The 25,847-nt window shown below is 40.5% G+C and overlaps 1 protein-coding gene across 1 annotated transcript in view; it reads left to right on the forward strand.

Moving 5' to 3' along the window:
* The window catches only part of LOC124551586 (core histone macro-H2A.1-like), a 53,877-nt gene that overhangs the window by 21,206 nt on the left and 6,824 nt on the right, over window positions 1-25,847 (forward strand). The window contains exons 5-7 of the mRNA XM_047126452.1: window positions 9,143-9,274; window positions 9,771-9,819; window positions 10,579-10,753. Of these exons, the coding sequence (XP_046982408.1) occupies window positions 9,143-9,274; window positions 9,771-9,819; window positions 10,579-10,753 (356 nt within the window). The remainder of the gene's footprint in view (window positions 1-9,142; window positions 9,275-9,770; window positions 9,820-10,578; window positions 10,754-25,847) is intronic.

Here is a 25,847-nt window from a genome sequence, read left to right on the forward strand (position 1 = left end):
TCTTCACACACTTGGCTGGCTATTCTGAAAATGCCATTGTCTGCAACATATGTTAGTTCTGACAGTGAAACTGTTCTCAATTGGAGGAACAGTGATAGTTCTGTGTAACTGAGCTGTAAATAATAAAGTATTACAGAAAATGAGAGCACCATCACCTCTTCTGTCTAGTGTTATGACCTATGTAGCACTCATAAGACAGTTTACCTTATGCCCTGTTGTGATCGATGTTTAATATCATCCATTTTTCAGTGCATCAGATGAAAACATCCACGCTATTTTACATTTTATGGTAGAGCTTTATAAATCTTATGATGAAAAATCTGAGCTATTAACTGTAAGAACTTTATTTCTAATTTGTATACAGTGCTTTCTACTATAATAAGTGAAGTACACATTATTAAAATACGTACATTCCTAGATGTTTCATTGGGAAATTTTTATTGGGAACAAGTAACACTTCTTTCTTCACTTGATTTTGAGACACACTGTGTTTGTGCTTGAAACTTATAATTACATATGTATACAAATTTAAGTACACACTGCATGTATTTGAAATATTTTAATTGTATTTTCAGTAAAAGTAACAAATAGGTATGAGTGTGTGTGTGCGCCATATTGTGATAAATGTTATCACCAGACATCCATATTCTGAGTTTGTTTCCCCCTAAACATCCCAAACCACAGAAATGAACATATCTACATCTACATACATACTCCACTAGCCACCATATGGTGTATGGTGGAGGTTATCCTGTAGCACTGTGAGTCATATCCTTTCCTATTCCACTCCTGAATAGAGCAATGGAAAAACGGCCATCTATATGTCTACATACAAGCCCTAATCTCTAATTTTATCTTCAAGGTCCTTACATGAAATGTACGTTGCTTGTAGTAGAATCGTTCTGCAGTCAGCCTCAAATGCCCATTTTCTAAATTTTCTCAGTAGTGCTTCTTGAAAAGAATGTCACCTTTCCTCCAGTGATTCCCACTGAGTTCCCGCAGTATCTCCATAATACCTGCATGTTATTTGAACCTTTTTAAAAACTTATTCAGCCTGTCATACATATGTTGCAGCCTATCTGGAATACAGTACTTTCCTATATTGAAATCCCTTACTCTCCAAATGTGTTCCAAGTTATAATTCTGTCTTCATCACTTAACTGGTGCACATTTGTCACGTGAATACTAAACATGATTTGTCATAAAGTCTAGACATTTAGAATTGTATAAAACTGGCAAACTTTCTCGCAATAAATTTTTTTATAGTACCATCAGAATTGTTCATGTTAAACTGAAATTTGTTGTTTCACAATGTCATTGTGCCTTCTAAATGTAGCAATTGAAGCTATAACAGGCCAGTTTTTTGAAACTTACTTTGCATTCACATTTATCTTCTATTTGGAAAAGAGCGCTGTCTTGCTATTGAGTCATGGGCTGGCACTTTGCGTGGGAATTTCACATTGCAATAGAATCATATTTGGCACTGAAAAGATTAATTTTAGGGCTATGATCTCTGCAATAGGTAATATTTGGTATCCATGCACTGTCTGTTAACAAACAACAGTGTGATAATTTTTTGATTTTGTCCAGTGGCCTAAGGATTTTGGATGCTGAGAATAAGATATTATAAGCAGTTTTGATATTGTTTCATTATGTTCTAATATATCAGAATAAGTATTTTTACAACTCCTGATCAGAAATTTGCTGAAAGAATCACGTAATCTTTTCATATTCTTTTATGTAATGACAAGCCTAAACATGTGGAATCTTGTCTCTGTGATAGACATAGCGGATACTGATACAAATGCTTGTTTGGACAAGAGATGTCTTCACTTGACAGAAGAAAGGAAAAAGTTGGAAGGAACTGTAACTATTCAGGGATTAAATTGGAAAGTCACTTATGACCAGGTATATCAGAAAGTGACAAGAAAGATAATAACAAACTCCTATCAGGATAGGTGACATGGGAATATTTTGGGATTAGTTCAGGGTTGGGGGTGAAGCTGTCTTAGGCGGGTACAGTGTAACATTTAGCTTCGGAGAAGCTCTGAGATTTTGTCGTAAAATGAAATTTCTAGTTTACAAGGCATATGAAATAAGTCAAGTCCTCACCTGCCAGTTTAGCCAAATGTTTCTGGCTCTGTAATTTCATTTGAATACGAGGTTTAAGAGCTTAGCCAAGCTAAGGTTTACAAGAGCCTCCGTAGCTGCATCTACATCTACAAAGATACTCCGCAGTCCACTGTATGGTGTGTGGCAGAGGGTAACCCATATACCACTGCTTGTCATTGCCTTTCTTGTTCCGCTCGCATATAGAGCAAGGAAAGACGACTAGCTATATGCATTCGTATTAGCCTTACTTCTCGTATATTATCTTCATGGTCCTTATGCGCAATGTATATTGGAGGCAGTAGAATCGTTCTGCAGTCAGCTTCAAATGCTGGTTTTCTATATTTTCTCAGTAGTGTTCATTGAAAAGAATGCCATCTTCCCTCCAGGGATTCCCATTTGAGTTCGCAAATCTCCATAACACTTGCGTGTTGTTTGAACCTTCCAGTAACAGATCTAACAGCCAGTCTCTGAATTGCTTTGATGTCTTCCTTTAATCTGAGCTGGTACAGATCCCAAACCCATGAGCAGTAATCAAGAATATATCACACTAGGGTCCTATGTGCACTCTCCTTTATGGATGAGCCACACTTTCCTAGAATCCTCCCAATAAACTGAAGTCGACCATTCAGCTTCCTACCACAATCCTCACACGCTCATTCTATTTCATGTCGCTTTGCATTGGTACAACCAGATCTTTAGCATGGCTGTGTCAAGAATGACACTACTAATGCTGTATCCAACATCACAACAACTAGAAATTTTGTCTAAGTCATCTTGTATCCTCCTACAGTCACTCAACTTTGGCATCTTATTGCATACCACAGCATCATCAACAAACAACTGTAGATCACTGTCCAACCTGTCCACCAGTGGGTTATTCCTGATGATACCCTTGTCTCTGATGAACACTCGCAATCGAGGGCACATACTGAGCTCTATAACTTAAGAAGTCTTCGAGCCACTCACATATCTATGAATCTATTTCATATGCTCGCACCTTCTTTAACAGCCTGCAATAGGGCACAGTGTCAATGCTTTGCAGAAATGTAGAAATATGGAATGTGCATGTTGCTCTTCATTCGTAGTTTGCAGTGTATCATGTGAGAAAAGGGAAAGCTGAGTTTCATACAAGCAATGCTTTTTGAAACCATGGTGATTCTCATTCTCAAGAAAATTTATTAAATTTTAATTAGAATGTGTTTGAGGGGTCTTTCCCTAGCATCCTCTCATAACCAACAAACACTTCCTTGCATACCCCCATTTAGCTCACCTTCAAAAAATTCCTGTCACCACCATACAGAATCCAGAAACTAAACAGACCTGAAACATGGTCATGAACCTGTCCTCCAAAAGACTCAGTCCCATAGAAGTATTAGTTCTTTCCAAGGCCCCACCTCGTGTCCCTGTCCCAAATGCAATCATGCTGGGCTTGTTAAAGACCTTCTTACAATCCCTACAGTGGAAACACTTTTTTTGCCACCAACCCTACCAATTAGAGCTCAATCAAAAACCGACATTGAACTTGTCTGACACAGTTCAGTCCCTCATCCAACCACGATCCCCCCCGCCCACACACACTGCTCCCAAATCACCTCTTGTTAATTTTCAAGAATTTCTGAACTTCCAACCTTGCTCCACAATCAGTCCCCAAATTCCTCAACAGGGAAGCCAACCTTACATCTGCAGAAAGAACTACAATCCACCACCTAAAAACTGATCCCACCTTATAATCCTACATGCCAACAAGGGCATTACCACCGTGGTTCTGAATTGCAGGGATAATCTGGTGGAGGGACTTTTTGAGCTGTCAGATTTGTCCACCTACACACCTTGCCACAGTGAACCCATCCCAGAAATCCAGCATGATCTCCAGTCCCTCCTCAAATTCTAGGCCCATCCCAGAACCTTTCCCGTGAGTCTATCTCTCTACTACCCCTGCCCGCAGTGTGACCTTCTACATGCTTCCTAAACTCCACAAACCCATCTGCTGTTATGGACCAACACCTTGAGCCTATTATCTGAAGCCTGCCCTCCTATTTAAAGAAAAAAAAAGTAAAATAAAAATAAAAAAAAACTATTTCCTCCACTGGACTCGCATTTGGGAGGACGATGGTTCAATCCCGCGTCCTGCCATCCTGATTTAGGTTTTCTGCGATTTCCCTAAATCGCTCCAGGCAAATTCTGGGATGGTTTCTTTGAAAGGACACGGCCGACTTCCTTCCCCATCCTTCCCTAATCCGATGAGACCAATGAACTTGCTGTCGGGTCTCCTCCCCAAACAACTCAACCCAACTATTTTCTCCACTGAATCACCCCAGTTTCTATTTCTTTATCACCTGGCACCGTGCTTGTCATCATTGATGCCACCTCCCTGTACACTAACATCCCCAATGCCCATGGCCTGCCTACTATGGAACACTACCTTTTCGAATGCCTGACTGGCTCCAAACCCACAACCTCCTTCCTGGTCACCAAATAAAACTATGTCCTCACCCACAATTACTTCTGCTTTGAAGGCATCACCTACAAACAAATCTTTGGTACGGAAATGGGCACTCGCGTGGCACCATCCTATGCCAACTTATTCATGGACTTTTTAGAGGAACCCTTCCTAATTGTCCAGAATCACAAACCCCTCATCTGGTTCAGATCCATTGATGACATCTGTGTGATCTGTACCAGGGGTGAGGACATCCAATCCACATTCCTGTAAACCCTCAACACCTTCTCCCCCATTCGCTTCACCTGATCCTCCTCAAACCAACAAGTCACCATCCTCGACATTGACCAGCTCAATATTGGCTATATCAGTACCTCTGTCCAAATCAAACCTAGCAACCACCAACAATTCGTCCATCCCAATAGCTGCCCCACCAATCCATATCAAGAAGTCCCTGCCATACAGCCTACCACCTGTGGTCATTGCATCTGTAATCACAAGCAGTCCCTCTCCAAGTATGCCAAGGGTCTCACTGTTGCCTTCACAAACTGACATTACCCTTCCAGTCTTGCTCAGAAACAGATCTCCTGTGCCTTGTCTCTCCAGTGACCTACCACCTCTCACATTCCCACCGTCCAGCCGCAAAGGAGCACTGCCCTCGTGTCACAGTACCACCCAGTACCGGAGCAACTGAATCACATCCTCCACCAGGGCTTCAAAACTTCTCGCCTCTGTCCTGAAATGAGGAATATCTTACCCCTACCCTCCTGACCCCTCCCACAGTGTTATTCAACTGTCCACCAAACCTACACAGTATCCTTGTCTGTCATTACTCTACCACTGCTCCCAACCCCTTTCCCCCCATGACTCATATCCCTGCAATAGACATAGACGCAAGAACTGTCCTATATATCTGCTGCCGCCGCCACCACCACCACCACCACCACCACATACTCCAGTCATGTCACTATAATCACCTATCCCACCAAGGCAGGACTACCTGTGGAAGCAGCAATGTGATCTACAAACTAAGTTGCAACCACTCCGCTGCTTTCTATGTGAGCATGAGAATTGCATTGCTGAACGTGCTGCCCAACACAACGTCCTTCACTTCTGTGACTGCTTCACAGCCTGTGCCATCTGGATCCTTTTTATCAACACCAGCTTTTCTGATTTGTGCCAGTGGAAACTCTTCCTATAACATATTCTTCGTCCTTGTAACCCTTCTGGCCTCAGCCCTCACTAGTCCCAGTCCTCCGCCTCCCTATCCCATTCCGTGCTCCCAGTCCAGCACTAAATACGCCTCCAGTATTAGTCTAACCCCCCTTCTCTACTTCTCTCCTCTCTCATTCCCTTTTTTGCTACCTGTTGCTGCCACCACCACCCCAGCACAGCATTCCCACTCTGTACCTAACAGCTCTATCCTGGCCCCACCAGGTTCCGCCATGCTCTCAGAGGCAGCACAACACCTTGTCCCACCCCTTCCCTCCTACCCCTCCCCTCCCCCTGATTTCTTCTCCCCACCAACCACCCAGGATTGCTGCTCGCATCAGATGCAGATCCAGTCTGCAGTCTGGCCACAAAGGCCAGATACAATGACCATTTGTGAGTGTGTGTGCGTGCGTGTGTGTGTGTGTGTGTGTGTGTGTGTGTGTGTGTGTGTGTGAGCATGCGTGTGCACACAATGCCTCCTGTATGTAGTGAGTAGCAATCTCTTTTTTCATCCCTCCCCCTCTCTCTTCATCACTTCCTCCCTCCCCCCCCCCCCTCCTCCCTCTGTCTATCTCCTCTCTTCCATCTCCTCATCCCACTTTCTTTGTTCATTGCTTTGCCCCACTGTCTCCCTGTCCATCTCCACCCTCCCACCCTAACCCAGCATGTACCAAATGAAGTTGGAATTGATACAAGGGTTTAGGAGGAGATGTCGAACACATAGGTATGTGACATATATTGCACATGTATACGACTAATTCTCTGCTGTTTTGCACCATACGGTTCCAGAGACTGTGTTAAATGCAGTACTCAAGCGTGAAGATTGATCTTGTTCCCAAGACACATTGACAAAATTACTGGCCTTTGCTTTGCTCATTCTCACTAACTGCTGACACAATGAACAGCACAAATAAGAGATAAATTGCTCGTAAAACTTTTAAAAGTGTTCCAAATCACCTAAATACAGAAAATGAAATAGTAACTGGTTGTTTTCAAACTTTTTTAGGTCTCCACTTCTCATCCACAATCTCACAAGATGATTGTGAGGAATCTTATCCCACAGTATTTTTATACAAACTTTAAGTCATATAACTAACAGAAGTAGCTGAAATTACCTCAGGTGTTCTCAATTTTACTTCAGTGTCGGCCCCTTTTCTTTCCAAGCCCTGTGGGATGTAGGTGGTTTTTAACCCCACAGTGCTTCTTTCCAGATACTAAGAAAACAGTAAGCCCACAATTCTTTAAAGGATCAGCTTCAAACTTCTGAGTTATTTACAAATGAGTAATGTTTTGAATATTTGATGTTTTGCATGTAAGCCAGAAAAAATTTAGGAAACATTTGAAATTATGTTTAAATTTTGTTGGAAGTCACCAAGTGCTGTCGCTATCAAACAGTGGTTGAGTATAGACTGGGTAATTTGTACTCCATCTTATGAGCAGCTAACCGAGCGAGGTGGCGCAGTGGTTAGCACACTGGACTCGCATTCGGAAGGACGACGGTTCAATCCCGCGTCCGGCCATCCTGATTTAGGTTTTCCGTGATTTCCCTATATCACTTCAGGCAAATGCCGGGATGGTTCCTTTGAAAGGGCACGGCCGATTTCCTTCCCCATCCTTCCCTAACCCGAGCTTGTGCTCCGTCTCTAATGACCTCGTTGTCGATGGGACGTTAAACACTAATCTCCTCCTCCTTATGAGCAGCTAGTTTTTTCATGCATATCAGTGTTTACAAAGTCACATATATCCTAAGCTGTATGTTGTACAATGATATAATTTTGCAGACACATTTAAAGGTATGTGTGGATACTGTCTTAAAAGGTGTTGTGAGTGGAGTTAGCAGTAAACAAGTAATAAATTGAAATGTCATGCTTGATGCTGCAGGGAAAGTGATAAATGTTTTTCCTTTCATTATTTTGAGGGGGGTGTGAATGAAAAAAAGATTTCGTAAAGGTTCAAAATTTCGTGCAAAGTTTGTTGCAAGTTGTCAAGTGTTCTCATACTCAAGTACTGGATGAGTATATTCTGGGTATTTTCACACAGTGTATTACGCTTCATTTTCAACCACACCCCTTTGAGGGATAGGTGACTCTTACACCCACAGTGCTTCTTTCCAGACAGCAAGTAATAAGTACACCAAGTTTGATTGAAATCAATCCATTCTTTTAGGAAGAGATGTTGAACATACATACATAAATTTCCTATGAAGCTTCAAATGCATGTAGTTCTACATTACAAACTGTTAATCATATGTACCTACATTTCACATGGCTAATTTTTTTTAAAATGTACATAGTGATTTATTGTCCAAGTGTTATTTTCACTAGTGAGAGACTGGAACTATTTTTTAAGATAGTGATTTCCTTTTATATAGCTTGTTGGTTGTAAGTAATGGGGCAGAAATTCCAGAACGTCTTAAAGTATTGCATCTGGTTGTGTAGGTTTACATCGTATTCACTGTAAATTATTCCTTTGTTGGCTTTTGAAATTGTTAAATATTTTAGTTTTTGGAATGTGTATCCATGTTGTTGTGGTCTTCAGTTCTGAGACTGGTTTGATGCAGCTCTCCATGGTACTCTATCCTGTGCAAGCTTCATCATCTCCCAGTACCTACTGCAACCTACATCCTTCTGAATCTGCTTAGTGTATTCATCTCTTGGTCTCCCTCTTCGATTTTTACTCTCCGCACTGCCCTCCAATGCTAAATTTGTTATCCCCTGATGCCTCAGAGCATGTCCTACCAACCAGTCCCTTCTTCTTGTCAAGTTGTGCCACAAACTCCTCTTCTCCCCAATTCTATTCAATACCTCCTCATTAGTTATGTGATCTACCCATCTAATCTTCAGCATTCTTCTGTAACACCACATTTCGAAAGCTTCTATTCTCTTCTTGTCCAGACTACTTATCGTCCATGTTTCACTTCCATACGTAGCTACACTCCATACAAATACTTTCAGAAACGACTTCCTGACACTTAAACCTATACTCGATGTCAACAAATTTCTCTTCTTCAGAAACGCTTTCCTTGCTATTGTCAGTCTACATTTTATATCCTCTCTACTTCGGCCATCATCAGTTATTTTGCTCCCCAAATAGCAAAACTTCTTCACTACTTTAAGTGTCTCATTTCCTAATCTAATTCCCACAGCATCACCCGACTTAATTCGATTACATTCCATAATTTCACTAATTTCCAACCACCAAGCACTGTCCTCCCACCATTCTTCTGTTGCCATATCCCAGTATTCAGAGTTTACTGAAATTTTCATTGGAAAATGTTGTTGAGGTGCAGATGTTATCAGGGATTAATTAGGACACAGCTTTTCATGTAGTTCTACCTTTATAGAGTGCTTTACTAAACTGCGACTTCTTTCTTTGCAGCTTACAGTTGTACAGGGTGACATAACAAATATTTCTTCAGATGCTTTGGTGCATCCTACCAATTCTGCTATAGCAATGATGGGTGAAGTTGGGCAAGCACTAGAAAAAAAAGGAGGCAAAGAATTCATGCAGGTATGAAATTATATACAAATAAATATCCTTCATGAGATTTTGATTTGTGCTGTATTGTGTTATAGAACAGAAAATAGTTCAAGAAGATCAAAGAAAATACTTAGTGTGAAAAGAGAAGAATTTGGAGGGTTTGGAGAAAAGAAAATGCAGAGTTTGTGTGTGTGTGTGTGTGTGTGTGTGTGTGTGTGTGTGTGTGTGTGTGTGCATGCACCGTAAAAGAGGCAACTGCTCAAGACACTGGTACTTACATGATTGCGCAAAAGAGAAAAGAAATAGTACTATTACTCTGTTGGATAGCATGTCCAACAGTAGGATATTTGCTCGTACATTACTGGTCAAACATTTGAGCAGAGCAAAAACAAGCCTCCCTAGATATGCAAAGCCTTTGTATTTGTAAGCTATAGATTGTAATTTAAGCTATTATTTTCACAATTAGATTTTTATAATGATGTGTATTCTATCACTGGTATTATAACAGTAATTATTTGCATTTCAGGAAATCCATGAGTTGCGCTCAAACCAAGGAAGCTTGGATTCAACAAATGGTAAGCACCCTTGAATTTTCATAAAATCAAGCAATATCTGGCTGAAACATTAAAGATAATTCTTATTTGACTGGCTAAATGAGGAGTGTAGTAGCAATATAAATAAAAATAAAATTGAATATTAGCTATAGGTGAGACACATGTGCCTTTATCATTTATCAAAGCAGGAACAACTGGAATGGAACAGACAGATGCAAAAATTAAAATATACACTTGAAACATTGTCTTTCAAAAATTCATATATGAAGAAGAAGGATAACATGTAAAATTGGTTATAAGGATGTGTGTGTGTGTGTGTGTGTGTGTGTGTGTGTGTGTGTGTGTGTGAGTTACTCAAAGCCCAAAATCAGTAGAATGATTGAGTCAGAAAGCTGCATCCCCACCAGCTGCATAACTTACTTGTTTTCTATGCTCTACCTACTGCTGATGAATACTTTCAAAATCATCAAAAGCTAGAGTGTTATCCAAGGTATTACTTTTACATTCCAATTTCCGACAGCCTGCTCCAGTTGCTCCAGTTTTAGCAAATAACCTACTTATTTTAAGAGTGTGTATTTTGTAGCTGTTTGCACATGTATATACTTGTAAATCTTTTTTGTGTGCATTATTTTTTAAACACCACGATTTGCATATTACCTGAATGTTACCTTTTTGCAAACAAGTAGTTTGTCAGATAACAAACAGTCCTCAAGTTTGTAAGTTATTCATCAACTTTAGTTTTCATGTTGTTAAACTGTGCTGTATCTGAATTATTTTCAGCTGCCATTTGTGCTGGGCACAATTTTCCTGCAAAATGGGTAATTCATGTAAACGGTCCAGCATGGAATGAGGTGGACTCGACTGAAAAGTTGGAGAAGACTGTTAAGAACTGCCTTACATTAGCTGATCAGAAAAACCTGAAGTCAATTGCAATACCAGCAATTGGAAGTGGCAGGTCAGATATTTAGACACTTTTAAAATTCATCTTTAGATCCGTACCCCCTAGTATCAAATGCTAATTGATCTGATTTGTTTTAGTGCAAGTACTTACTTATGTATTAAGTGTCCAGTATATTGGTGTGTTCCCCATCATGCTGTAAATACATTTGCATATGCCTCCATGTTCTTCTTGGCATATTTTTGAGCACATCCTGTGTTATGGCGTGTGATTCATCCTCAACAGTACTGCGCTGTTCTTAATTTGTAGCATAATGACTTGCAGATACTTTCACCTGAATGACTCCACATAATGAGTTGCAGATGAGGCATGTTCAGGAATTCTTGTACATCAATTTCTAGGGTATTGGTGTTTCTGATGAACCATGACCTACCCACCATCCTAGAAAAGTGTTCATTTAAGAACTCATGCACTGCAACATTGTAGTGAGAAGGCACTCCGTCATGCTGCAACCGTATGCCTTCTGCGAGGCCCCCTTCCTCAAGCTTAGATATTAACCATGTTTGTAACATGTGTAAATAATTTCACCATTCACAGTCCCTTCAAAAAAGTATGGTCCAAGCAGATGTGCTATCATTGCTGGCCATATCATCGCATGAGGCATGTTCTTTTCTAACTTGACTGTGTAATAAGGATTCTCTTTGGCCCAAAAGACAAAATTTCTTGCACGTCAACTGCGATAAATGGCACATTCCTCTGAAAACATAACCTTGGCTCTGCTTGCTGTATTTTGAAATTGAGTTAATAGCTAAAACATGCTCATTCTGGTCTTTATCCGATAACTCGTTTATGAATGTCAGTCAAAAGTGGTTAACATTAAGGTCTTTTTTCATCTTTTTTCATATGATCCCGCATTGTTGTTCTCAGTATACCGAGTTCCAAAACATGTTTACATGTCAATGTCATAGGAGATTGTTCAATTGAAGCAGAGATTCCAGCACATGTTTCTTCTCATGTCTTCTTCCTTCCATTCTGTGGTGTGCCTTTAACCCCGCCAAAAGCAAAAGCACATCTTTTCCAATACAGAACTGTTGCCTTTTGCAGGGGAACCTTATTAAATCTTTTCTGGAATGCTTCCATAATCTTCCTCATTGTCTGCCCTGTGTGTCATCAATTATGCACCCATGCACTTGCCACTAAGTACTCCTCAATAGTGTAATGAAATGACTGTCACAAATAAGCTTTTGGCCAGTAAGGCCTTCGTCAAAAATAGACGGCAGACACACACACACACATTTCCGTTGTTTGATTTTTACCTCAATAATGTAACTATGATTACTCACATCTGCCATGGCTACAAATTAAAACTCAACTGCGACTGCGAAAACATGTAAACATGAATTCCAACAATTGATAAATAGTAACATGCCTACCAGCCTAAGTAATAACATACTGAACAGTGGTACAGGGACTTCTTGCCCACCCTGTTCAAACGCTTTAAGTAAGGAATCTTAAGCAAAGGTGATCATTCAGTCCCTTCAAATACCATAGTTGCCATCAAAACCTCATACATTATCCCAAACATAACCAATCTATCAGCAATCACAGTGATGACATATTTAAAATGGCAGGGACACCAGTCATAACATATGGTAAAAACTTAAAATCAGCAATATGAATGGCACAGAAAAAAATCAAGAGAACATTCATGATATGGATGCTAGGAGTGGGAAAAACAGCACCATCTCAATTTACTTATGAGTTCATGAAAAAAAGCTTATTTCATAGAGTGCATCAGATTACAACACTGGCTACCTTCCACAGGACCATGTCAGGAGCTGAGTAATATCAGAGCCTGGAACGAGAAGGAGATAGACCAAGAGGTCTACAACACACCAGCCAAATTGGGTGAGAGCTGGACTAGAGAATGTAGGAACCAGAGGCTCACTGTACATGACCTTCATCATAAAATATGTACCAGCAACAAATTCCACAAACCAACTCAAGAGTGTAAATGTGTGCATTTAAAAAGGATGTAAAACATATCACTCTATAATGTGTGCAAAGAGAATGAAAACTATAACAGACTATAGCAAAGACTAAAACCTGTATATTAATGCTCAGTCTGGGTGCATTTTTCTCATTAGTAAAGATAGCCATGACATTAAGAGGAGGCCAATAACAGAATTCATGCATGTTTACCATCGTAGAAAAGGATGCTATCTCCTCTATAAGAAATAGATAACTAGACTTATTTATCAATATCTGAATAGATACAACATTCTTCAGGTTGGAAAACTACAAGATACTGTCAGGTGACACTCCTGGGAGTCATCTGGCAATTTATAGAATGCAATTGAAAATGACGTAAAAGCAAATATACAGAGCAATGTTTATTTAAGCTCATTACACATAAACCTTTTTTAGCGGCAATTGTTCTTGGCCCTGAAGGAATATATGTCACTATTCATGCACACAGATAATTCTGTCTGCAAAGATAGAGACCATTCACTAACTCTATCTGTTAGGGTCTCACTGCAATAGAATCTGGTCTTTATCAGCCTGGAAAGGTGGAAGTCATGTGGTGACAAATCTGCAGACCATTTAAGGACTTCTGATTTCTTCCTAGTTAACATGTCAGCAACAAGATTGGCAGTTTGCAACTATGAGTTGTCATGAGGAGAAGAATTGAAATATTCATATATTTCCTTATACTGCTGGATAGTGATTGTTATGTTGTGGTCCATGAACTTGTTTAAACCTTTTCCTGGTGAGAAGAGCTAAGTAAACCATCTGTGTTCACATCAGTTATATAGATAGTATGTAAAAAAAAAGTACACCCACTTTCAAGTGTCATAGAACATTTATCTACAATGTTAAATTTCTGAAAATGAAAATAGTAAAGTTCAGTTTGAAAAGCAAATGTACTTTCTTTAATTAATGTCCAGAATTGTGACATTCAGCATCACTAAATTCCTGAGTATAAGTCACCATTGATTCCGTACTTCATGTGAAAGTATCCAACAGGATTTCTGCACACACCGTTTCAATCTCATTCCAAAGTGTGTCCACATTATGTGGTTTGTATTTGTACACACCTTACATTTGTACTTCTCACCTGTTACTGTGCCCCATAAGAAGAACAGCATATGGTCTGGAGAGCATGGATGAATCTTCATTTGCCTCCTGCATCTTATTCATTGGCTTGGCAAATTTTGTTCCAGGTATGCTCATACATCCCTATGATAGTGTGGCCGGGTGCCATCATGTTGGTAATAAAACTTGTCATTATCGTATAGAGCACGAATGGAAGGAATATTGAATCAACAACTGTGTTGAAGTTACTTCCTTGCCACTAACTGGGTTGAATAGTGAGAGTGATAATTCTGATGCCACTTGATTAAGAAATATAACATAATTTTTGCCCGGAAATCGAAACTTGTAAAACAGGAAAGAAATTTTCTGTGACAACTAAAAGTGTGTGTAAATTTTTTGACACAAAATGTATGTTTCAAAATTTTCATAGTAAATGCCTGTAGGGTTGTGACTTCTAGTGTTCCAAGCAGTTTGTAGGGTTACTTAGTGGTTTCTTTATTTCAGTCACAGAGGAAAGAAACAGTATTTCAAAGTCAAGGGATGGATTCTCTGTTCAAAATTTCAATTTTTGTAGGAATAAAGCCTCGTATAGATATAACTCGAGGGAGTGGTGCCCAATAATGTCGAAAGTCACCTATATCTCAACAGATAACCTTTTCTGTCATTTTAGGACATTTTCCGATTTGTGTCTCGAAAATGATGGGGCTACGTCTGGAAATTTGGAGTTTTTGGTGAATTTATCCAGCTGCATTTGCATGAGTTACTAGAGTGTACTACATGCAGGGAAAGTCTTAAATTTCACACCTAGCTAACTGCTTCTCCTTGGATGACATGTCGAAACTTATGATTATGTCACTCACAACAAGTGAATGCATACTTCTTAGGGTACAAATTCCCAGTCAGGAAAAGCTAGAAAGTTCTCATATACTATTTATGCAATTGATATGTTGCCAAACAGAAACTTTTTTTTAAACCATGAGTCTTTAAAACCAAGAACTATTATTATCTTACTTTGTCTCAAACACTTCATCATAATACCTTCGTCACTGCTGTCCAAGTAAGCGTCCGAACTATATGACGGCCATTTTATGTAGATAGGTGCAATGCTTGTATTTACCTTCGCCTCACTCTCAAAGTCTTCTTCCTAGAGTTTTTTAGTGTACCACTCACAGGTTGCCCATACGAAGGGGAATTGTTGTCTATTGCTTCATGCACAAGTGCCTGTTATCTAGAATGTTTTGTTCTTTTCTGCCACATAACCTGTATACTATGCTCAAATTAATTCAATTGATGATGCTGTCTGTGGTATTAGGGTAAATGCAAAATTGTGTGACCACATTCAGGTGCTAAAAAGTGAAGTTGTATGGTTTCTCACATGACTTGTATAAATTAAAAAGCTTCAGGAGTTTGTTATTAGTCAAGGTGTATACAGTGTGGAATATTTTTATTTTTAAGTTGGAGCACAATATTCCCTTTCCTGTTGTTTGTGCTTGGTGTTGTCTCTTTAACAGCATAATGATAACCTCCACTGTCCATAACAGTGACCAACTTCAGAGCATGGTGTGGCAAGAACTGTACGGGAAACCACTTCGTACATCTAAATACAAGTTTTCTCTCAGGAGCAAGACCAGAAGAAGAGCCAGCATGCATAATAATCATGCGAGAACTTTTTCTTATGGAAACTGAGAAACTGCCAGTACCGCCACTCATTGTCCAGATGCTTCTCCTGGATTTATTTTGATTCACCCTTGTTTCATCAAAGTAATAGTGTTGAACTACCACCTTCTCTCATTTCGTGCATCTTTCTCAAAATGTGTCTCGTGCTGCAGCTATGTCACTTTTTTCCAATAAAAACTTTTGTCCATCATTACTTTTAACTTACTAAAAACCATGTTTTTTAAAACTCCTTTGACCCCAATTTTCTCATGTCTAATTGTGACCAGTCTTTGTGACTTCAGATATTTACCATTATATATGTTTTGGAAATAGAGAACCTTAACTCATTCTTGTCAAAATTATTAATTTGTGTTATAAGTATGTTGCAATTTCTTTATTTCCCAGGTGACATGAAACCTCTTTTCCTGACATTTCTACACCTCTGACATTTTAAAACTATTCTCTGTATAGTTCTCTTGCCAACACATTCTTCTGCCATGTGGTCTTGGGTCTTCAAAATGTCAACTTTAGGATACCCAGCAGCAGATATCATGGTGGAGGCAGATGAGCTGGTGTGAACAGCACAACGGGGTAGTGTGGAAACTTGCCATGGTGCATGTGACACGTTGTATGAGCCAGACGCCCTGGCAGAGGTGTTTGCCTGTGGGCCAGGCGGTCCAGAGCTGACTCAGAGTTCGTCCACTGTGGACCTCACCAAGCCTGTTGTGCCATGTGTTGTACCAATGTCTTAGCCATTAGCTGTCAACCTCCTGCACTAGCCTCATACTGAATTCTTCCCTTGCTCTCTCTGTGTGTTCGGACTTTCTGCTTCCCATAGATCACTTCACACACAAGTTCGTTTTCTTCTCACGGAGTTCTGTTCCCTACAGTTATCAAGCCACCATCAGCCCCTGAATAGCTGCACCAACTGTGTATTGAGCAGTGTTGTCACACTTGTGTGGATACTAAAGCAGCAATGAAGGGCACTCTTATATGTGTAATGCCTCTGTAATTTCTTTCCCCATTTCCTAATATTCACTTGGGCCACTATGGACTCAGCACTTCTGCTATTCTGTGAGGCATAGTTGCACCAACAAGAGGAGTAGCAGCAACAGCTGCAGCAGCAGTAACAGGAACAGGTGCAGGTGCTGATAACCCAGATTGCGGACTTGCCTTGCACCCTCGTCTTGCTCTGGTGGGTGGCCAGAGGTATCAGATGCCTGCTGTTCTGTATTCCACTCCACTCCCGACAACCCCAACACTGTTGCTGGGTTCAATCCTCAATGCTGTTTGTTGGTTTTGTTGAGTTGACAGAAAGGTGGGGGCTACACCTGTTCCAGGTCTTGCTGCATTACCAAGTAAGGTGTATTGTGAGTCCAGTTGATAAGGCTCTCTTGTTGTCATCCAGCCGCATATGTTTATATGAAGTTCTCCAAAATTTGAAGCCTTCCATTGAGCCTGAGAAGCTCCCCTTTGTTGGTTGCTTATGCAGTATTTTGGGTATTAAACCCACGTGGTGATGGCACAGTTGCAGTTTAACCATCACCTCAAGTGGCCTGGGCAGTCGTGTGCAGCCTGCTTTGTTGATTTGCAGGGCTTTTCATACAAGTGTCATTTACAGTGTCTGAAATGTGTTACCTCTTATGCAGACTTGCTAATTCAGAACATGATTGTCAGGTTAGCTCGTGATTCAAGGTTTATACTAGGGCATTGACCTTATCCAACCCTTCGGCAGACAACATTGACCAAATTTTGGAATTGCATGAGCTTATGGCATTGGCAAGGGATTTCCTTTCTGATAATTAGCAGGTGGCTCAATTGGGTGTGAATGTTAAACAGCGCCCAGTTTCCCACAGGATACCCCAGATGACCTTGCCTCCCGCCAAGTGTTTCTGCTGTTGCTTTCACTGGACTCTGGGGCTCCACCTGACGCCCCGCATGTGTTAAGGCATATTTTGCTGACATTGGTAGTGGATGAGCAGCCAGTTGAACTTCAGGTAGACGTGTGGAGTGACGGTCAGCCTAATTAACTTAGATACGACCAGGCTTTTTGGGTGCTCAGTGCTGCAAAGGTCGCTCCATCAGGTTGTGTCTTATAGTAAACAGTGAATTCAATGGTGGGGGCATCTCTGTCTCTGCATGGTATAAGAATGTGGAAAGGCAACTTACCTTGTTAGTGGTCAAGTCATCACTGGTGCAAAATATGTTTGGGGTTGACACATTTTCTGTTTTTGGCTTCAAGATCATTGAAAAGTGCATGTAGTTTCTCAAACCATTCCTTTTCGTGATTTGGACTCTAGCATGATTCTAATGTGTGCTCTTTGAGAATACCTTCGGCCAAATAGATAATTTTGAGGCACATGTTTCTCTTAAGCTGTCAATGGTACCCAAATTTTGTCATCTCCACCCCATCCCCTTCACCATTCACAAGGTGAAGGCTGAGTTGCAACATTGGCAGGATCAGGGTGTCATTTCTCCTATTTTGTCAAGTCAGTGGGCCTCCCCTTTGGTGTTGATTCAGAAGTCTGATGGACCCCGCGCCTTTACTGAAGCTTCAAATATATGATCTATGGGCAATGTATCACAGATTCATATCCAACTCTTATGACAGGCAGAGTTGTTGGTAAAGTCGTCAGGGGCCAATTTTTTTCCCACATTGATGTGCACAATATTTACCTGCAGTTGCCATTGGACATGGTTTCTCGGACTTTCCTGGTCCCCAACACCCCCTTCGGGCTTTCCCAGTTTAATCATTTTCCATTTTGAATCTCATCTGTGCCACGATTTTTTGAATGGTATTTTGAGCAGTTGATACAGGATGTCCCCTGTTGCATCATTTACCTTGATGACATGTGGGTCATGGGCCCTACTCGGAATGACCATTTACAAAACCTTCACTCGATTTTCCAATGCCCCCTAAAGAATGGTCTTCATTGCAGGCTGTATAAGTGCAGTTTTTTCTCCCCAAAAAGTGCATTCTTTGAGTCATGTGCTTAGTAAAGATGACCTTGTCCCCATGGATGAGCATACCAAGACCATTGTCAACCTCCCAATAACGTGAAGGAGCTCCAGTCTTTTTTGGGTAAGATTTTATATTACGCTCAGTTCATTCCCCAGACCACACGTATCTGCCAGCCTCTTAACTGGCTTTGCCAGAAGGGCATTAAGTTTGTCCATATTGCAGATTGTCACCAGGCTTTTCAGTCTCTCAAGCAGTGTTTGTGCTCTGGAGCAGAGCATGGCGGAGCAATGCTGTCGTGTGGTCGTTTCCGTAACATTGCATCCTTGCATACTCCAGTTGCTGCAAGCGTTGAACTAGGGTATGACTCATATGAACGCATAGGAGTGACGTAGTCTGTACTTGGGTGGCAGTCAATCATGACATCAAACATATGATGCGTTCTTGTGCACAAAGCCAGGTTGCAGTGCAGCACCAGTTCTCTCTTTGGCTGGTCCACACGCTCCCGTGGGACAGGATACACAGTGATTTTGTCACCCCTATTGGACAGCATTTGGTTGTTGATGGTCGATGCAGTGCCTGGTTTCATGTACATAGCGGAGGGAGTCTTCAGGGCCCTGGTACCCAACAATGGTTGACAATTTGTCACAGAAGTTTGAGGACTTCCGCGACCACAGTGGTGTCCTGCATGTGAATACTGCTCTGTTTCATCCGGCTTCTAACTTGGGAGTTGCTGCGCTTTGCCCATACATTTAAGACACAAATGAAGAAGTCTGTGTCTGCTGCTTCCCATGATGATCTTTCTGGCTACATATTGGGCAACACCATTCAACTTTGTGGATGCAGCCCAGTGGAGCAAACGTTTGCATGGGCACCAGCTATGAAGTCTCCTGGATTTGGTGCACCCCAAATCGCACGCTACAGAGCACCATGGACTGCCACATTTTCCTCCCAGGGCTTCCGTCTGGGTCCGATCCTTTGGGTCGTGGCAGGAATGGCAGCTGGGTTTTTGAGGATGCCACAAACATCAGCAGTTGTTCTGGTCAATGCTGGTAGGAAGCAACTGACCCACCATGCAAACAGCTTGCGCTGTTTGGGCAGTGCCATGGATATGATCTGCTGGTCGACCAGGCTGCAGATTTGGTCATGATGTTGTTCTGGGTGAGGGGCTCCACTTGCAGTGGCGTGCTTTTCTGTTGCTGCCTCCTCTCTGCGCACCACTGTTCTCCCATCACCTGCAGTAACAGCTCTCAGTGAAGCCCTCACCTGCGCCTGTTGATGTGGATCCCATGGATTCTGATCCACCCTCCACCTCCTTCCTTCCTCACCAATGGAGGTGGCATCACATCCACTGCCACAGGCACCCCCCCCCCCCCCCCCCACCACATTGCTGTGGCCTCCGCCCTTGCCCCGTTGCTGTGGCCTCCGTACTCCATGCTCTTCTGTCTTAATCAGTTTTAGAATTGCCTCCTTTGGTAGTTGGTCGTTGGTCCACAGGTCTGGCCCCAAGCCTGGTCATTTCTGGCCTTATGTAGTCTTTTTCAGAGGGATTTAGTATCCCCGCCAGCAGACATCACTAAGGAGACTGAGGTGGCATGGACAGTGTAATGAGATAGTGCAGAAACCTGCCATGGAGAGTGCACACAACATTTTGTATGGCAGACTTGTTGACAGAATTGTTTACCTGCGAGAGGCAGTAGGCCGGGTTTGCCAATGAGTTCATCCATCAAGGACCTCACCTAGTGTATCGTGCCATGCGTTGTGCCGAGTGCTTAGCTGTTAGCCATCAATGCATGGTGCACACTTGAGTTCTCGTGCTCATATCTGTAGATTTGGACTCTCTGCATCCCGTAGATTGACTCACATGGCAAGTTTGTTTCATGGGGTCCTGTTCCCAACTATTATCAAGCCACCCTTGGCTTGTGAAGTATTTGCACCAATCATGTAGTGAAGTGACAATGTCCTGCCTGTTCATATGCTAAAGTCAACTATAGGAGCCCACTTTCAAGCTCATGTTTTAAAACATTTTTTAAACACCATCACTTCTTGTAAACTACCTCATTGTATTGCAGTCGTGTGAGATGTTTATTTGGAAATCACACTAACATATTTAGAGATACAGGTTCTCAGCTGTAGTGTTAAGAGAAAATAACATTGACATCTGAATGAGTGATGCGGTTGCTCTTTGAATGAAACTGCATTGTCTTAAAGTATAGCAACAGAGCAGCATATAGGAGACATTCTCACTGTCTAGCTGTATCTCTTGGCTAGCTGCTTGGAGAGAGAATGAATCATGTCGGCTGCTAATAGTTAATGGAGGGTGATGTGCAGAACAGCTGAAAATTGGGACACCTCCCTACATGGCGCAGGCTATAGTAACATTTATGTATCTCTTATATGTCATTCTGATTGAAAAGGACTTCATTACCAAACTGCTTTCAGTTCACTTGTGAACATCTACAATTTTTAATTTGTTAATGTATTTTATGGCCTTCATTAGACCTCACTAGTCATTTGTATGAAGTTTACACACAAAATTATGAGTTTTTGTTATTCATTAATTCAGTAATATTCCAAGATACAGTTTAATAATACAATGGCAATACAAAGGATTGTTACAGTTTGTTATTATGTAAAGGGTTTTTTGCTCTTCTGCCTGCCTAATATTTCTACATTCTTTCAGCTATCTTTATCTCCCCACCCCCCCGCCGCCGCCTCTTTCACACACATACTCAGGTCATCTGCTGTAATAATCTTCCTTAATTTTTGTAATCCATTTAATGTTACTATTCCACAATTTTTCTGTTATTCTTGTAGTAATTCTGTTTTCTGTTTTTCTTATCAGATGTTCAAAGAATGAGATGGGTTTCTTCCTGGTGATGCTCATTATCTGTTCTATTTCCTTGTATATTGTTTCATTTGAAGCTGATCTCCATTGCCTATTTACTTCATATTGTTTATTTATACATGTCCTAAATATTCTTCTCTCTGGCTTGAATATGCTGATAAATTTCTGCTGTGTTAGTTGTTTTGAATGTGGTTTCCATTGACTATGTTATTTCTTGCTGTGTAACTGTTTTGTATGTTTTAATTTTGCAGTTATCAATAGCATTTTTTTGTTATTTGTGTTTTCCATAATGTATTTTGCTTTGTACAGTTTATTTTATTCTATTTTGACATGTCAGCTTTTCATGTAGAATGCATGTAATTATTCAGCTAAATATTAAATTTATCAGTGGGACAGTAATTTTCTAGTTTGGCTGCTGCTAGTCTCTAACAAGCGGCAAAAGGTGACTCAGAATGTTGCAAGGAATCCATTACTTATTTTTGGATGGCAGATGTGAAACAGTTACAATGTGCTTGGTGCACTGTACATTGACCCTCTCTTGTGATGGTCAGACGTGGTTGACCAGAACCACGAAGACAATATGCTTACCATCACATTGTCATGACTCCAAAATCAGGCCACTGTCACATCCAAATGCACCATAGATACGGACATTGCATGGTTCAACCAACCTGCTAAATGGAAACTCACAATGAGGCGTCTTTAAAACTCAGTCAAGTGCTGATAACGCTGTCTCGCATGAGCACGCAACATGTGTCCTTTTCAGTGATCACTCAACATTGATGCTTTTGAATGCCCCTTAGGCCCATTTCACACAAAAATGGTGTAGCACAGGTGTCTGGCAGGGCACTGTTTTAAGCCATGTCCATGTTAACAAATGAGGCAATGCACACAGAAGTGACTTGGTGAAGACACTGTGCTTTGTGCTCTCCGCCATGTCTTTCAGTAGCCATTAGTTGTGCATGGAAGCAACATGTGACAGAGACATTCAAGTCATTAATTTGAAGTGTCAAAGTGCAAAATTATTTACAATTTAGTACAAAAGTATTTTCAATTGCATGATCATAATCGTGAGGACTATTGCAGTTGTAGTGTGCAAAACAAAGCATGGCAGAATGTCACTGGTGGACTAAATATTAGGTTAGCCAATAGATCTCATCATTAATAATATTGTACTTGGTGTTGCACAAATGAATTGTTCACCTAAACAATTTTGTAACCATAAAAAAGCAAATTTTATAGGAGAACAAAAAAAAAAAACTGTTCTATGCTTATCTATTGGAGCTTACAGTATGTGGTGAAAAGCTATCCTGCACATTTTTGTGACAATTATTACACCTTTTTTTAATTTTCTTGGATGAACAACATTGTATCTGCCCAATTACAACATTGGGCTGCTGGAACACACTGGTTTTCCTGTGTTACGTACTGCAAAAATGGAAAGTTTATTTTGAGAAAGTACAACAATACAGAGCAAAACACACAATGTTTATTACAGTACAGATCTGCAACAGCATAAAAAAAGAAAGAATTAACACCATTTCTGTGGCACTACACTAAACTTTTAGAGTCAGCTTTACAATTTCTGCTAGACAGACATGTAAATTCACTATTCGCTTGTTAATTGCACATAGACATTACATTTTTCAGTTGGGAGATGCTGCCACATGTCAAATAAGGCATCTTTTTCTCACTTTATACTGACAAAAGATTATCAGACAAGAAAGGGAAAACTGAAATGTTATCCGGCAGCAGATTTATTTTCCCAGTATCCTGTTGGCTCCTTTGCAATGCTTTGACAAACCAGTGATTGCAGAATATTGCAACTTTTTCTTCCCCTTAGTTTAGGGTCATCAGAAGGAAATTGTAGTAGCCATACTTAGTTATTCTGAGTGAGCCCCTGTAAAAACTGTGGTCTAGTCCACTAAGATCCTTGAAAACTTCTGGTTCAATATTACAAAGAGTCCAGTGTCCTTGGCATTGCAGTAACTTGATTTCAGTCATCTGGGTGATATACAGGGTGTATGAAAAAGAATAATTCACTTTCGCACGTCTGTATTTCTGAAACTAATAAACATATTGTATGAACTTTGCTTTTTGATGAACAGGAAATTCAAAAAGTTTTTTTCATACCTTTTGATAGGTGTTCAATATGCCCTCCTTGAGATGCACGGCATATGTCCATGCGGTATTCAAAATGTTCCCACTATGCAGTGAGCATCTCTTCAGTTACAGCTTTCAAAGCTGCTGTTATATCTCAGTTCATTCATTGTTGTTGCACATAAACAGAGTCTTTTATAAACCCCCACAAGAAATAATCACATACAGTCAGGTCCTGTGACCTTGGAGGCCAATAATGTAAGGCTGAATCATTTGATCCAGTGTAACCGATCCATTATTCAGTAATCCGTTGGTTTAAAAATTCCTGCACTTCCAAGTGCTAGTGTGGCAGTGCCCCATCCTGTTGGTAAATGAAGTTGTCCAAATCAGTCTCCAACTGTGGGAAAAGAAAGTTCTCAAGCATATTGAGATATGTGCTTCCTGTAACAGTGTTCTCAGCAAAGAAAAATGGACTGTATACCTTTCTCCGCGAAACTGCACAAAAAACATTAAATTTTGTTGTACTGCTTCAAGTGGTGTTCTGTACCCCATATTCTCACATTGTGACAGTTCACCTTTCCATTTAAATGGAGTGTTAGCTTGTCACTAAACACTAAGCTTGGAAGCAAACTATCATCCTTCATCATGTCAAGAAGGAAATTACAGAACTTCACACTTTGTTGTTTGTCACCTTCACAAAGAGTTTGCAGTAGCTGAACTTCGTATCGTGTCGTGTGTAAACATTGATGCAACACACGCCAGATGGACATCGGGGGCATGTTGAGCTGTCGAGCTGCACGGCAAATGGATTTCTGTGGACTCCTTGTGAAATTATGGTGGATGCGTTCGACATCTGTGTCAGACACTCGGGGATGACCTGACACTTTGCCATTACACAAAACCTGTTTCTCTTAATTGTTTATGCCATCATCTAATGTTCTGTCCTCTAGGATGATCCACACCATACCTAGTATGAAAGTCACATTGAACAGTTATTACTGACCCATACTGCGCAAAACATAGAACACAAAATGCTTTCTGTTGTCCCGACACCATTTTTACTACAACTGAAGTGGGCGCACACTGCTGCTACCTAGTGGGAATCATGTAAAACTCAAGAGTTTTGCTCTTTTCAACTGTAGTTGTTCACCCACATATCTCAGATAACATAATAGTTATGATTTTTTTAAAACTGAATGATTCTTTTTGATACACCCTTTATTTGTAAAGGTCATTTGTTCTTCTCTGTAAGGGCAAAATCCCTATCACATGGTAGGAAACTATGCCCTCTAATGAGGAGTTTCCGGTCTATAGCAGTGAAATATGTATGGATGATCAAATTTTGGAAAAGTGTCTTAATACTTTGAACATCTCTCATAAAATCTGTGATATTTAGGCTTACATACAAATGAAAATCATATAAAAAAAATAGTGATTGTGATCAAAACAATTCAGTTTCAACTAATTACACTATTACATTAAAACTGTGCAAATATTCAACAAATAGCTACAACTTTCTTTCCACACAAATCATGAGAAACAATTTTTTTCATTATGAGTTGCAGGTACAACTTTGTTCCACTCACAGCAAGAGGAGGCAATTTTCCAGGAACAGGACCATTTCTCCTTGACATATTAGGGCATCCACTATCCCTGTATGCCTTGCATGTATTGTCCTACCATCCACAAATGTTAAGTTTGTTTCCTTTCTTTATTCTGGCACTTTTGTGCCCCGCTTGTTGTTTGCTGCAACAAAGAATTATGCGGTTCACCAGTGGTACTATAAATAACTTCAGACAAAACCCGTTTCATCAGAAGATTCAGAGCGTTTGATACAAATCCATTCCAACTCACTTTCAACAAAAATGTTGGTTTCAACATTGTTCAGGCAATCCTTACCTTTTAATGCAGACCACTCACTAGACAAAAAATTTGCTTTTTTTTTTTCTTTCTAGTGTAGCACTCTAAAGAGAGACCAAAAAATATAAGAGGGCAGTACACCGAATACAAAAAGATACTGAGTCACAGATAGCCACGACAAAAAGACAATCAGAAAATAAGCTTTCAGCCAACAAGTCCTTCATTGGAGGTAGAAAACGCACACACAAGTCACACATACATAACTGCAGTCTCTGGCTTTAATGACAGTGTGGCCTCATCTGCCAGAGACTGCGTTCGTGTGTGTGTGTGTGTGTGTGTGTGTGTGTGTGTGTGTGTGTGTGTGTGTTTTCTACCTCCAATGAAGGACTTGTTGGCCGAAAGCTTATTTTCTGACAGTCTTTTTGTTGTGACTATCTGTGACTTAACATCTCTGCTATTTGGTGAGTAGCAAATATCCTTTTCATAATATTGTTCATTCCATCCTGGATTTTCTATTTTTGAAATATAAAAAGGTAGCAGTGGTTCCATCAGGTTCTGGAGTATTAATTGGCCTCGTTCTTCAATTCTTGAACAACTTTTTAAGATGACCTCCTTCAGAGTGCAACCTTATC

Source organism: Schistocerca americana, chromosome 1, assembly GCF_021461395.2.
Source record: "Schistocerca americana isolate TAMUIC-IGC-003095 chromosome 1, iqSchAmer2.1, whole genome shotgun sequence".
Lineage (NCBI taxonomy): Eukaryota > Metazoa > Arthropoda > Insecta > Orthoptera > Acrididae > Schistocerca > Schistocerca americana.